The sequence below is a fragment of the Anoplolepis gracilipes genome, chromosome 2, assembly GCF_047496725.1.
Source record: "Anoplolepis gracilipes chromosome 2, ASM4749672v1, whole genome shotgun sequence".
Classification (NCBI taxonomy): domain Eukaryota; kingdom Metazoa; phylum Arthropoda; class Insecta; order Hymenoptera; family Formicidae; genus Anoplolepis; species Anoplolepis gracilipes.
In genome coordinates, this window is record NC_132971.1 from 21,739,144 (window position 1) to 21,754,040 (window position 14,897).

The window sequence follows — 14,897 nt, forward strand, 5'->3', positions numbered from 1 at the left end:
TAACATTTTAGGCATTGTGTAATAAAAATTTATAATTAATACTCATTTATTTTTCAGATTAGTGCAATACAATAATTAATACAACACAATAACATTCATTGCAGCAACTTTTTTATTATTTTATAACTTTACATATGTATACATATATTTAACTAATCATTATTAATTATTTGTAGTTTTATTTATCTTAATTACATCGTTATAATTAAATTCAAGCGCAAATGAAAATAACATTACAATTTCCATCATTAATCGATATATGATTATGTCTTGTGCTCATGGAATAAATGATGGAGGTTCATCAATACGATACAGTGTGTTTGCCGGATAGAAGTATCCTAAGTATTCTGTATTACTTTTACATAGATATGTAGAAGAGCTTTGGGCTGCACTGTGATGCTTTAATGAGTGAATAGATCGACAAGCGTTCAATTTCTGGAAAATACAGAAGGTGATGTATGAAACAGAATAGTGTATTAATTCAAAATATTAAATCCATTGATGTTACTATTGGTGGTTCTAAAGAAGATGAGGGAAATTCTGTGGTGCTGCTAAATGTGCTAATTATTGTTTGAGGCATAGACATTTTACATAAAGTTTTTGTATCTGTCTTTACTCTGCATGCTACCAAATCATATTTTTTGCGATAGTGTCTCCAGAATACATTGGTCACATTGTACACGCCACCCAATACTATAAAAACAAATATCTTTAGTGTATTTATTTTAAATGTTAAACCTATCTTAATATGTGATCATGAGGCTAAATATGAGCAACAAAAAATGTTTTTTCCATTTATAAGATTTTTTCTCTATTTATCTCTTCTTCTTAAAAATTTTAAATTATAGTTTACATTGATGACCACAATTTGTAAAAACATTCTTTATTTGTCCACTCTACGTGAACATGTCGCAAATTTGTTATAGTCACTCAATGTTTGTATATTTTTTACATATTTGACTTTAACATTTTACAACATGACTTCATATTATCGACCTACGTGATGGTCGAGAGAAAATCTAAAATTTACTAACGTTCAATATTTATTGGTAAAGACTAGGGATAATAATGAACTCGTTGCTACGTTAATTTAATATTAATACATCAAATGTTTAACAACAAAAACCAAATGTTAAAGACAAAAACCAAAATGCGAATATCAGTATTCAACCACACAAATTTTATGTTTTTCATCAACTCTTTAATTACGACATAATTAAAGAATTAAGTGCCGAAACGTTTTGTAAATTCCGTTTTTTATCTATACATTTTAATTCGATTAAATATATTGTATTTAGCTGTCAATACAAGACAACAATTCTTTGTTTTCCGTATTTGGCCATATTTACACATTATTTTTTAGTATTAAAGAGCTTATATAATACATTTATTTATTTTAATTATTTTTTTATCAACAAAAATCGCCATATAAAAAATTGTAATATTGTCTGTTATGTATAAACATTTAAGAAAAACCGTGATAACATATAATTTTGTCAAAATTTTAAATCTTTAATGAAAATAATACCAATGATAATAATAAGCAAATTAAAGTATAATATTTTCCAGAAGTCTAATAACTATTTTTAATGTTATAAAGTGCGCTGAATAACATCAACTGTTGTCATATATTTATTGTTGTGTAAATATTTCTTTAAGTTTATAATTGCATTTATTTAAAATTAGTATAAAATTGAATGAATTTTGTTAGATTTGGACTGCGTGCATTGTTTTAATGATTGAAAGCGCAACGAAGTATTTCGAAAGAAAATACATATTTTTCATTTTCTATTGTTCTATAGTATATTTAAATTTCTTTAAAGGAGATGAACATTTTTCATTTTAAGTAAATTAAATACATATTCTGTATTTCTTACCGACATAATATCCAGTAGCGTCAAATGTTTTTTGGAGTTCATCCTGCATCGAGTTTATAAATCCTGTGAAACATTACCAAAATATTGAATGTATGTAATTTGACGTTAAAATGATGTTTAATTAAAATTATATGCTACCTGAAGGATCATCAAGATATTGTGAATTCGGACGGTGGGTTTTAGCATACACTTGAAGAACAGATTTCGTAGTTAAACCTTGGCAAAGAAAAAAAGTTCCTTGCATGTTAAATTTGTAGTTATATAATGTCACTATTTTTTCCACGTTACATCTTCTTGCGTTCGTATATATAGTATGACTTCTATTACAGATATCTCTTACTTCTTGGTCGGTTACTGACATCATTTGATTTATAACAAGCTGTACAGGAATAGAATGAAAAAAAAATTAATAAAATATGTAATTAATAACAGACTTATTAAAAAATACAAAGTAATAAAATGATAAAAGCAAAATTAAGGTAATTATAATTAATAAATTAATTTATATATAATTGAAGAAGAATAGTAAAATGCACATTTTAATAACATATACATATTATGCTTTGTATGAATCGACAATGATATATACTTCAAATAAATCTTCAGGGAACGTGGTTCGAAAAACACTATTACCAAAAATGAACGAATTACTAGAGCCACAATAAGGTGGTTCTAGTAATTTTAAAATGTTCGGAATGTCATATACTCTGTTCATTTTCGGGGGTGATGTCAAGTATGACGCATCACCGAGGTCTATAAATGCCGGTTCGCCACATAATCCTGCAAATAATGACGCTGTCAGCACAATAATAAACTATATATACTAAATTAAAAGCGCTAAGTAGATCTTTTACCTGGTGCAGCAAGGTTGAATGGTTTCTGAGTTAGATCAGGACATTCGACCCATTTAACTTCAGCAGTCAGAAAATGTTTTTTCAATCCCGTTTCTAAAACTGTTATTATTTATTTGGGTTAAGTATTTTTTCAGCACATGACATACTAGAATAAAATTTCGCGTATATATATTTTTTTTACCTTGTGCGAGTTTGTCCTGTTCAGGGTTATAAAGGCTCATCTGTCTAATTGTCATTTGGTTTGTAATATTATAATTTGCACTCGGTTCCATAATGCACAACTTGTACGAATCACATAGGTAATAAACAGCAGCAAATCGGAAAAAAATACAAAATATTCTATATTATAATTTTGTAATATGATACTGCACAATACATTACAAAGCAGAAGAAACTGTACACTATATTATTATTATTATTATAACAAAACATTATTGTTATAGCAATATTATTATTAGCGAATATTTTTATTATACCATAACACTAGTAATAATAATGTAATTTAATATAAAAGATGTCTTAAATTTTAGTGACTTATTAGAAGTAACGAATCTACAAATTAAACTTCTTTGATATGGAGCAATATTACAAATTGATTTTCAAGATTAGGTTTTATAAAGAATATATTATTCGTGAATATCGATCTTATTATAATAATTTTATCATTTTTTTATCGTGTTGCTATTTTGTAGTTCTATTTCAGTTAAAAAATAATTTGAATTTTTTAAAACTTTAAATTGCAATTTGAAAACACGAAAATGCTTGCACGAAAGTTTTTGTATAATCATTTATAACCAACAAGTTTTTTTTGCATTGTTTTTATTATTCTTTTATATTTATCTTTTTTAAGAGCGTATGTAATTCCTTATTGTATGATACATATAATTTAGAATATTGGATAGATATTGTATCCAATCACATAAATAAGAGTGTTCTAGTATTGACGAATAAAAAGATATCTTTTGATATCTATTAGATGTATTCGAAATTTATTTTTAGTATCATAAAAATGTATCACCTTATTAAAAAAGTAGAATATATAATATGTTTAAACTAATAATATATATATCGATGTGTATTATGTAATTTACACTTACTGCACATATATATATACCACGAAGCGAATGATGAATAATAACAGTCTACTTAAATTTTGATAAGCACAATCGAAAATATGTTTCTCCTTTGATCGCACGAACGTAAATGACACGAAACGTTTTCAGAACGAGATTTTCTTAAGACGAAAAGAAAGAAATGTAAGCGCGCTTATCACAATAACAAGTAAATATTATTGTGTGAGATTCTAAAAATTCTTTTGTCAGTATTCTCAGGAGAATTTTAATAAAATTTAATAAAGATGTACCTCTTTCATGTAATAAGGAAAACAATTTTGAATTTGTTAATTTTAATGAACATGAAAGTAATTTAACTTTATATAAAGTAATATTTACATATAAGGTGTTGCCTCAGAACAATTTATACATTTGATTTATCTAATTTCTTTTAGTCTTGCAAATTCTCTTTCGAATTTTATTGCAATGACGTAAAGTAGATAATATTATAACAGCAACATAAATAAAGTAACAACCTAACAATATTGTAAGATGTTTTTTGGTGTAATAATATCTTTCAATGTAAACTATATTAAAAATATTTTTAATGTAATTACATTAATGTAAGTGATCATTTTTTGTTTTTAGAATCTTATTATTTTTCTATAATAATAACTGTACGGAATGTAATTTTGGCGTACTCTGTCTATTATTTGTTAAATTACAAGAGGTTGGTTTAGAATATTATCATTTGCACTCGGTTCCATAATGCACAACCTGTACAAATCACATAGGTAATAAACAGCAACAAATCGAAAAAAATACAAAACATTCTATATGATAATTTTGTAATATGATGCTGCGCAATACATTACAAAGCAGAAGAAACTGTACACTATGTTATTATTATTATTATAACAAAACATTATTGTTATAGCAATATTATTATTAGCGAATATTTTTATTATACCATAACACTAGTAATAATAATGTAATTTAATATATAAGATGTTTTAAATTTTAGTGATTTATTACAAGTAACGAATCTCCAGAGCAATAATTGCAAATTGATTTTCAAGATTATATTTTATAATAAACATATTATTCGTGAATATCGATCTTAGTATCATAATTTTATCATCTTTTTATCATGCTACTATTTTATAGTTCTATTTTATATAAAAAATAATTTTAATTTTTTAAAATTATAAATTGCGTTATGAAAAGACGAAAAAGTTTCGACGAAAGTTTTTTTTATAGTCATTTTGTATAGTCTAAGCAACAAGTTTTTTTTACATTGTTTTTATTATTTATTATATTTATCTTTTTTAGGAGCGTATGTGATTCCTTATTATAATTTAAAATATTGGATAGATATTGCATATAAATAAGAGCTTTGATTGGCTGTTGGGATGACATTTTCTAGTTACATTGGCAACCTTTAGATGGCGTTTAAGTTTGTTTATAGTTACTTGGCAAGCAGTTTATCCTTTATCCCTTGTGCTGTGCTACAAAAGGATAAGAACAAGCTTTCTCGATGATAATTTAAGTTGAAAATAAATCCTTCGCCGACATGGACAAGCTGACAAAGCCACAAATAATCTGTCACATTGAGAAATCGGTGAATTATTCGCTGTTTGATGTCAAATGGATACCATGCAGCGCCAAGTTTGTGGTTATGGGTTCTCGACCTCGTGGCACCGGCATTATACAAATCTACGAATTGTCCAGCGGCGAGTTGAAGCTCGTGAAAGATATAGAGAGGTCTAATCAGATGAAATGTGGAACATTCAAGGCTTCCAATCTTCGGGATAGACATTTAGCTACCGGTGATTTTAAGGTTTCTTTTACTTTAACAGATATCTATTCACGTTCCAATATTTACATTAGCGTTCTATTTGATAAGGTTTTACAGAATAAGTTAAATAGCATCTGTCCATTTTACAGGGTAAACTAAATATCTACAATTTAGAGGATCCTTCGATACCAGTTTACACAGCTAATGCTCACACACAGATTATAAATGCCGTTGATGGAGTGGCAGGTGCCAGCGTAGGATGCGGTGCACCCGAATTGGTAACTGGATCCAGAGATGGAAGTGTTAAAGTATGGGATCCCAGACAGAAGAACCGACCGGTTGCTATTATGGAGCCTAAGGAAGGAGAAAGTCGACGAGACTGCTGGTCGGTCGCGTTTGGCAATTCTTACAATTCTGAGGAGAGAGTAGTGGCTGCGGGATATGACAATGGTGATGTTAAAATGTTTGATCTGAGAGCAATGACGGTGAAGTGGGAAAGTAATCTGAAAAATGGAGTTTGCGGTCTCGAGTTTGACAGAAGAGACATCTCCATGAATAAGCTGGTTGCCACTACGCTAGAATCAAAATTTTATCTTTTTGACTTGAAAACTCAGCATCCCAAGAAGGGCTTTGCATATCTTGTTGAAAAGGTTATTATTTAAAGAGAATTAAAATTTATTCTCTCCAATATATTATAAGTTTGTAATTATGTGTGATTGCGTGATTTTAGGCTCATAAATCGACGATATGGCTGGTTAAGCATTTACCACAAAATCGTGAATTATTCGCAACTTGTGGTGGTGGAGGGACAATCTGTCTTTGGAAATAGTAAGTATACATGTATACAGTCTACATCTATTTTATAAAATTCTAATGGTAATGATATTACATCTCTGTGAGAAAACGTGTGTTTTAAAAACTAATATTTATCATTTCTCAGTAATTATCCAGAGAAAAGAAAAACTACGGATGCGGACGGGATCGAACAGGGTGTCGTCGGCAACGTGAGTTTGCTGCAAAATAGTACGCTCTCATCGCAACCCATTAGTTCCTTGGATTGGAGCCCGGACAAACAAGGACTCGGCGTTTGCACGTCGTTTGATCAATGCTTACGTGTTATCATCACTACGAAACTGAACACATATTGATTAAACAGCAGAAAATGTTTGTAAATATAAGTCTGTACTATAGCAGGAGAAAAGGTTCCTTCAAGTTCCATTTTGTACGTTTAAGATAGTCTATTAATAAAACTTTTTAGTTGCTTCATATGCGACTTTCGAATGTATAGGATTTAGTCGGCAGGTTTAGCAATACGGACAACGGAGCTGAAAAGAATAAGAAAACGCACGTGAAATTCATCCTTTTAGCAGGCATCTCGATTTTATGAGTTGAGAATGGAAATATCGATTTCTTGTTCACGAGCGCCTTACGCAACGGCGAGCAGATGGGGATGAATTATATATTATTGGACTAATCTATTTAGGATCGGACTCTTTCTTCCTAAGCATCGGCCATTTTACGCGCCTGGTCGCAGGCGTTACGCAATATCGCGCGCGCCAACCTCTCCGCCATTTGAGGCGTATTCGACCCGCACGTTGTCGCGTATACCTCGCGCTATGTCGTGCGAGGAGGCAGCGTTGCAGCTGCGCGCATACCCAAGGTCAGAAATATCTCGACTTTAATTACATAAATTAACCATCGTCAAGTCCAACCATATCTTTGTCGATATATGCGTTTTCGACATTCGATTTTATTTAATCCTTTTATTCTTTTTAAATTCTTTAGAGGTTTAACTTTGATGTGAATTCTAAGGAAAACGAGACGGAGAGATTAGATGTAGTAAAAATGCAGTTAAAATTTAAAGATTTTTTCTTTGACCTCTTTCACGCATTCCAAAAAATTTAACTTTACAATAACTCTGTTTCATCTTGTACGCAGAATTTGAAACAATTTAGTTTGTTTTTCTCACGTTTAAACATTTTTTTATTTTTCTTATATTATTTCTTTATGGTTTATATTGCAACGCACTAATATTTGCGTGTTCTCAGCAAGCAATTTTATCTTGGAATATATAATACAATTTTTCGTTTATATGTATGTCTAATATATGTATATATATATATATATATATATATATATATATCAGTCGAAGCAAAGTGAAGGGTTAGACGGCTATCCTGGAAATGTACCTAATGTCAGTTGGCTAATTACATAGCGGAGTATGTATACGTATATATATACTGGTACGTATACATGTCGACAGGTAGAGAAGTGTGCAATACCTGATTCCTATTTTCGTGTCTCGGTGATGTATTCCGTGAAGACTTGGTCAACATCCAAAAATTGGCCGTGCAAGTTGCATATAGTTTGCCCACGCTATATAGTTACGATCCGATTAAACCTTGAATAGAAAGGCTGATCCCCCAGAATCCCTGTTTTCCATTAAATGTCATTACAAAGTGCTTTCGATGAAAAATTTCATTATTATTTGCATTTATCACAAAATTGACGAGCGTTAATTAAAGAAAAAAAATATCTTCATTAGACGAGAGTTTTATTATTATTGCTCTATACATTTGGCAACTTTTAAACCGATGGTAATTGTAATCGTGGATCGGTAAATGGATCGGAAGGAATTGCAGTGTAAAAAAATATTTTTATTTGTTTCTTTTTTTTTTTATAAGTTTTTTTGTTCAATAATCCTAGTAATCGTAATGGCAGACTTTGTAACATTATCTGATAACTTAATTAGAATGTCAAATCGTCGATTTATAGTAAGATGTTTAAAATTGAAAGTAAAAGACAATTTCGTCATCATAAATCAATGTTACTGCCAAGACTATAATAATTGATATCGCTGTGTGTTTAATCTATTGTACATTATGTAAAATGTAAATTTTTTTCTAATACATTTGTTGAAGAAAAGAACTTTTGAACGGCAGAAGAGAAAAGATCGACGGCCTGCGCGATCGGTAGTATTAAAATGCAAGTTTCTTCATTAGCAGGTACATGTGTTGATCTATCTCAAAGCCGTGCAGATTGTTCGCGTCGCCCTGTAGCCTCATGAGCAGACCTCCGAAAGATACATAGGCTGATCTGGAAATAAAGAAGAGAACAATCAATCAGTTGTAAGTCTTTTGTAATTTGTAAGGTTCTTTTTTAATAATAGCTTTGTGCGTGCGGCTCGGGGTTCAGTGGACTTTTCCTTCGTCGCTTATAAAAATAAGCGACCGAGCCGCGCGATTCTTTCACGTTCAGGAATAAAAAAAAACAAAAGTCCATATCGCGAAATCGTCAACGACGTTCCTCCTAGCAGGTCTGCGATCGTCATAATTGCAGTGCCGATAGCGGTCGTGTATATAGATCGGCCACACAACCAGCTAACCACACTGCCAACACGCCGATCGCTAAAGGAAGTTGTTCCTTTAAACGATTAGGAAAGATGTATCTGCTCTGCTGAGGACTCTTCAGATACGTCGCTCTTCAAGCTCGATCGACGGTCATCTTCTTCTCTTTTAATCGTTATTTTGCATGACATAACGTAGCGAATGCCAAACTTTTGTGGCAAGAAAACAACTGTTGGTCTCCGATGTAACAATCGTGTGTAAAATTATATTCTCGAGATTATTGAAAATATGATAAACTACAAACAGCCAGGAATTTGCATTTTTCTGATGTATACAACAAATCCGAAATTAAAGGATGTGATATGGGTATAAAAAAAAAGTACCGATTCGCGTGAAAAAAAAAAAAAAAAAAAAAAACCATCATTTATCTTAATTAAAAACACTGAAATTATGAACGCTCCTCCAGAGCGAAATAGCGGTAAGCGGCACTTGACAATCAGCTGATTACTTACGTAATTACCATAATGATGTCGTGGAACTAATGGATAGAAAGACAACCAACGTCATTCTATGACTTGGAAATGTACGTCAAGTATAAAATCGTCCATCGTTTTAGTTCCAGTGTCATCATGAATGACGTAGTCCTTTTTCCCGCAATCGGCGTTAAATATTATATCTCATATCGCGGATTTATCTATCGTCGCGATGACGTTTATGACGTTTAAATGTATATTGCGCGAAATACGTTTACCACGATCGCGGAAGCGCGTCTGTCTGTGAGATCCAATTTTCACGTGATTTACGAAAGCGAGGGAGAGGAAAAGACGCGAATACCGACAGGAATATATAACCGCGGTATACGTGTGATGTTACGAGGTTTCCCTATCGATTGACCTTGCCTCCGACAAATCTCTACCTCTCGAGAAGGTACTCCGCTCATATAAGAGCCAATTATTTTTAACCAAGTATTTCGAGCTTCTGCTTGTGTGCGCATTGGCTCCATTTCCCCCTCTCCTCGCATCTCACTTCCACCGTCGCACTTTGCGTTTTTAATCATCCTGCACGTGTCGTACACACGTCCTACACACATAATAAATAACTAACGCCAAATATACATATCACTACACAAATGCATAGCAAAACGCGTAAATCGTCGAAATTGGATTTAAATTTCAATCCTGGAATTTGAGTTTTATAATCTACCTACAAAAATCCAGAATCTGATATCTCTATTAATATCTCGAAAAATTACTGAATAACTAATAAATTATAAAAAAATTTCATTTAAAACACCCGCAATTTCTTTCCTAATTTCGATATTTAAAATAAAAATCAAAATTTTTCTATTTTTATCTATAATAAAAGTATATATCTTTTTCCAGGTTTTCTATCAAATATTTTCCTCGAAATAATTGAAAAGATTCTTGTCATCTGACACACGCTTTGAAAGCTCGTATTTTTTTTCTATCTATGAGTCTATCAAATATGATCGATAACATAGATAAGATATGAGTGAAAACAAAAATGAAAAAAAAAAAAAATTTTTTTTCGCGTGAAATTGTTAAATTTCAATTGTAAATAAAAGCAACTTGACTCTGATCATTGACTTTGTTCTTAATAATAATTTCTTATATAATAATTAATAAAAACGTTAGAAATGGAAAATTCAATACAGCTGTTTTTTTATATTTTCAAGGCTGTTTCTTGCTTTCATCATTTGAATGCTCTAGAAAGAGAAATACTTTTTAAAACAATAGATATATATGTATATATTATATATAATCTCTACTTTTATATCTGTACATATACAAATTAATCATTATAAAGGCGCTGGTGAAATTAAATGAAGAACGCATTAGATGATTTTTATTGTCATTCGTGATACAATACACCCTATGATCCTATGTGTAAGCGACGTGCGTGTGTATGTGTGTACGTACGTGTATGTGTGCGCATAAATTGTTACGTGAAGCATGAACCGAGTGTAGGCGTTGCAATACACGCACTCCTCCGTTGACAAATCCCTCGTCATGGACGATCGAACGCCATTACGCATCTATTCATAGTGAGTCATCAATGCCAATAATATCGCACAAAAAAAAAAAAAAAATATATATATATATATATATATATATATATATATATATATATATATATATATATATATATATATATTTGCCGACGCAGCATGCGTTCAGTCGCTTAGATGCGATCCTCTCTCCTCCACCCCTCGCGTGAGATGCATTTTACAATTGAAAGAAAAGGGGGGGAGGGAGGCAGAGAACGATTGAGTTGACCACTCTTTCGCAGCAGGATTTATTTATTGCAGCACATACACAATACACAATACACATACACACATACACATACATAGATTGTATAGCTTCAACACGTTTCTCGTGTATGGAGAATTACTTTCTACAAAATCGCTGACACATGTTACCAGGCAATTTTATACTAATTGCGGGAACTCGCACTGCTCTTATATGCCGATCGTTCGAAACCCAAATTTACGCAACGTAAATGTCAAACGTTATTACCGCAAATTATTGCTGTAGATGAAGTTGGTAATCCCAAACGAAAATTCCCGACGCAATTATTCCAATTAAAACTTTAGGCATATAAATGGATGATTGTAACTTAATTAATATTTGTCTCGAAAGAAACGCTATTAATAAATAATATAGTACTTGTAATAATACTACGTCAGTTCGTTGTTTATTATCGTATAATTATAATTGTAATTCGAATAAAAGAAGAAGACTAACACTTTGTCATTTTGTGGCAAGTTTAGAAAAAGAAAGACAACTCAAAACCTTTCGATATATGCATATCGATATACATGTATTACTCTCATCGAAAAGGCAAGAAATGTTTTACCAGAGATGAAAAACATAATTGAATTGTAAAATATTTTTGAACGTTAAAATTTCTTATTTCTAATTAAAAAAAATTTCCAAGTATTATCTCCTTATCAAAGAGATCAAAAAAGTTTGAAGTAAATTTCTGTTAAACAATATTTTCATCGTAATCAAAGTCACGTAGGGCTGTAAACAAATTTTTTCCTTCCTCCGTTTTCAATTTTCTGCAGGAAATCTGAAAGTGCTGTTCTAATACGAGTTCTCATAAAAAGAAAGACTAAACTGTTTTATAAATTTTTTTCCTGTAAAAATTGTATATCGTATAATACAACACAAAGCATACGGGTGTAAAGTAGTCCAAAGCTTCGCAAGCTTCGTGTGTCTTTCTCTCAGCGTTATTCCCTTGTGATAAAGATATCGCAGGATGTAGACGTCAATTTTTTTCCATAGGTTTACAACACTTATCTATCGCGCTAATAAAGGTGACGTCGATGACGGCGACAGAAGAGATGTCGTACCAGATAGTGCATTTACAGTATTCAGGGCCCGTGTAAACGCGCATCTGGCACGAGCCCCAACTGCCCTGTAATCTCATATTGGCTCGCTTCCGCTTCGCTCTCATGTTCTCTTTTACTCGTCAATCTTTGCAGTCTCTATCTTCCTTTCTTCCCACTCCCCCCCCCTTCCCCCTTTCCCCTACCTCGTCTGCTCCTTAACTTTTCTTTCCCTCGAAATTGAATAAAGTTGCGCAGTCTGCATATTTAAATCACCAATAAGTGATCAATAAAGAAGTACCTCATTAGACAATGATATTTTAACTCATCGCTGGTCGCAATTCATCGTACGCATGTTAAAAATGTAAACACTTATGTAACGACGCGCTCGAGTCACGCGATTATTATTCCCGACATGTAATTAAGTTCTCGGGCCATGAGGCATGGAAAAAAAAAAAAAAAAAAAAAAAAAAAAAAAAAAAAAGATTTTCGTACGATATTAACATTTATATGACTGTCGTTTGACGAGTTTAATTGGGCAGGAATTGGGCCGTCGAATTCGTTTGAAACTTGTTTAAAGCACGAAAGAAACGCGATCGCGAGTCAAGGGTTTCTCGGGTGTGCCGTGTATCTTCCAGAAGGATGTCAGCTGATGCTATTTTGCCTCTCGAAGCGCGAAATGAGAAGAGGACGACGTTGCTAATAATAGCAGTCACTGTCCCCGGTGCCACGACGATCCGGCGCGGCGTCGGGACGCGTCGTTTCGTCGTCGTACGATCCGTTAATGCGCACAACACGCGTCTTCTTTCAATGCTCTGAGACAGCTAATCCTTTCATAGACGCCGCCGATGCGTCCCGAGAAGCAAAGTTACGAGTCACCGATCTTACGCGATAACTTCCCGAGCTACAGAGAAATATTTTATTACTTTATTATTTTTTCGGATCTTGGCGAAATGTATCATTTTCGGGATAACGATTCAACATCTCGACGATTATTATCGACTGTTCGAGGTTGTCTCTCTTGGCTATATTTAGGCAAAGTGTATAAGAAGCTGGAATGATATAAATAGTCATTGCATCCGTGCGCGTATGTTTTTTCACTTATTTCATTATGTATTTTACATTTTCTTTTTCGTCTCTGTAGATTTAATTGTTTTTTTTTTTTTTTTTTTTTTTTTTTTTTACGCGACACGATTTGTCGCGAGGAAAATTATTTATTAATATTATTTATACAAGAGAAGCGCTGTATTTTATTCATTTATATATCCGATGGTTTTAAATTCGATTTACAAATTCATTTTATATTCCATTGTCTCTCACTTGAATTGATTTAATATCGAAACAAAGGTGTTATATCGCGATAAACAGTCGAGTCAATTATCTGTGATCGATTATTTCGACCAAGTCGATTCACGCGCGCTTACAATCGTCGTATGGATGTCACACAAAATCAAGTGAGATTATCGCGTTCATAATTTCTCGCGGATGTATGAATCGCGTTGCTGCCTCCGATGTAACATCGGACTGTCATTCAGGGAACCAGTATCAACACGATCGATATCGCGAAATTAGAGCGATCGATTTTATTCTGCCATTTAGAATTGACAGAAAACCGACGAAAAGCGACGGCTCATAATTCTCCTCTTGTTTCGGAATTTCGCCCAGAGACGTAATTTATTACAGGGTGTATACTCAAATTTTGTAAAAAAATTTCCTGAGAATTCCAGGATCATCCAGGTTTTTTTGTTCCAAAATTCCAGGTAAAATTAAAATATATTTTTAGATGCAATTTTAAAATAAGCTTATTTATTTTAGCGTATCATTTTTTGACATAAACAAAAAACGTATATTTTAAGCAGATTTTAAACTTAAAATATTTAAAAATTTTTTAAATTCCCCGAATCCTAACGAAATTCCATCAAGGTATAATAAAATTCCCTGAGAATACCAGGTTCCCCAGGTTCCCCAGGTTGCTCCCGGGAGTATACACCCTGGTAATTATAAAATTATGTAAGAAGTCCTAATCTCACACTAGTTCGCGATAAATAGTTATCGCAATCCCACTACATCGTTATTTTCGCCACGTTTCCGACGCACGTGTTACAACAATATCGATATATGCGCATCACGGACATACACCAAATCCCGGGGGGATGATATCGTTCACCGATTTCACAGAAGGGATTACGAACGTCGTCGAAAAACTCGGGCTACCATCGGCTCCTCAAAGCCCATCGCAAACGTCGATAATCTCGCCGTAAAGATGGCGCCCGAAGTGAGATGCACGAAAAGATCGCGGCGAGGATGCACTTTGAGACTCGCCGGCCGAGTTTCCGCCAAAGTCGAAAGAGCGATCCGCAGTGCAGCAGCGACGCCGGACATCGATTATTCACCGTGATTAAGCAGCGGCAACTGCGGCTGCGGCACTGCCGGTGCAACCGCAACCGCGTCGAAAGAATGACGGGGCGCGCGGGGGGAGCGCACAGCGCGCTCCCCTCAGCGAGGCGGAGGGGCAGGGGGGGAGGCCGCCGAAACCCGGTCGTTTTAGACACACGCGCGCGGGTTGCACAATCTCGCGCGACCTTGCCTCGCGCAAGGGGCCTCCGCAACAGGT

General features: G+C 33.2%; 3 protein-coding genes across 6 annotated transcripts in view; 1 reads left to right on the plus strand and 2 right to left on the minus strand.

Annotated features, from left to right (window-relative positions):
* Positions 1–195: 195 nt before the first annotated feature.
* On the minus strand, positions 196–3,986 carry LOC140676303 (ester hydrolase C11orf54 homolog). Of its 2 annotated transcripts, XM_072911209.1 has the most exons (8): positions 3,829–3,986; positions 2,913–3,012; positions 2,732–2,830; positions 2,467–2,657; positions 2,016–2,256; positions 1,878–1,940; positions 509–693; positions 196–435 (listed from the first exon to the last, which is right to left on the minus strand). In XM_072911209.1, the coding sequence occupies exons 2-8, from the start codon at positions 3,001–3,003 to the stop codon at positions 277–279; spliced, it is 1,029 nt and encodes a 342-aa protein (XP_072767310.1). In that variant the 5' UTR covers positions 3,004–3,012; positions 3,829–3,986; the 3' UTR covers positions 196–276. The 2 variants fall into 2 exon arrangements, with proteins under 2 accessions (XP_072767310.1, XP_072767311.1); XM_072911210.1 differs by lacking the exon at positions 509–693 and having other exon boundaries at positions 303–435.
* Positions 3,987–5,238: 1,252 nt separating this feature from the next.
* Wdr92 (dynein axonemal assembly factor 10) lies at positions 5,239–6,847 on the plus strand. The gene is made up of 4 exons (XM_072886631.1): positions 5,239–5,623; positions 5,731–6,231; positions 6,312–6,409; positions 6,522–6,847. The coding sequence occupies exons 1-4, from the start codon at positions 5,357–5,359 to the stop codon at positions 6,727–6,729; spliced, it is 1,074 nt and encodes a 357-aa protein (XP_072742732.1). The 5' UTR covers positions 5,239–5,356; the 3' UTR covers positions 6,730–6,847.
* A 1,370-nt stretch (positions 6,848–8,217) lies between these two features.
* Rpb8 (DNA-directed RNA polymerases I, II, and III subunit Rpb8) overlaps positions 8,218–14,897 on the minus strand; it is a 59,000-nt gene continuing 52,320 nt past the window's right edge. For all 3 annotated transcript variants that reach the window (XM_072886633.1, XM_072886632.1, XM_072886634.1), the window contains exon 4: positions 8,218–8,677. In XM_072886633.1, coding sequence (XP_072742734.1) covers positions 8,560–8,677 — 118 coding nt within the window. In that variant the 3' untranslated portion in view covers positions 8,218–8,559. The remainder of the gene's footprint in view (positions 8,678–14,897) is intronic.

What these genes read in the sequence shown, in the direction of transcription:
- LOC140676303 (XM_072911209.1), bottom strand. Translation starts at nt 3,003, where the DNA reads ATGGAACCGAGTGCAAATTATAATATTACAAACCAAATGACAATTAGA. An exon ending in ATTCAACCTTGCTGCACCAG is followed by an intron (nt 2,658 to 2,731) that starts GTAAAAGATCTA and finishes CATTATTTGCAG; the next exon opens with GATTATGTGGCGAACCGGCA. An exon ending in CTTCTTTAGAACCACCAATA is followed by an intron (nt 436 to 508) that starts GTAACATCAATG and finishes TGTATTTTCCAG; the next exon opens with AAATTGAACGCTTGTCGATC.
- Wdr92 (XM_072886631.1), top strand. Translation starts at nt 5,357, where the DNA reads ATGGACAAGCTGACAAAGCCACAAATAATCTGTCACATTGAGAAATCG. An exon ending in TAGCTACCGGTGATTTTAAG is followed by an intron (nt 5,624 to 5,730) that starts GTTTCTTTTACT and finishes TCCATTTTACAG; the next exon opens with GGTAAACTAAATATCTACAA. An exon ending in TTGCATATCTTGTTGAAAAG is followed by an intron (nt 6,232 to 6,311) that starts GTTATTATTTAA and finishes GCGTGATTTTAG; the next exon opens with GCTCATAAATCGACGATATG.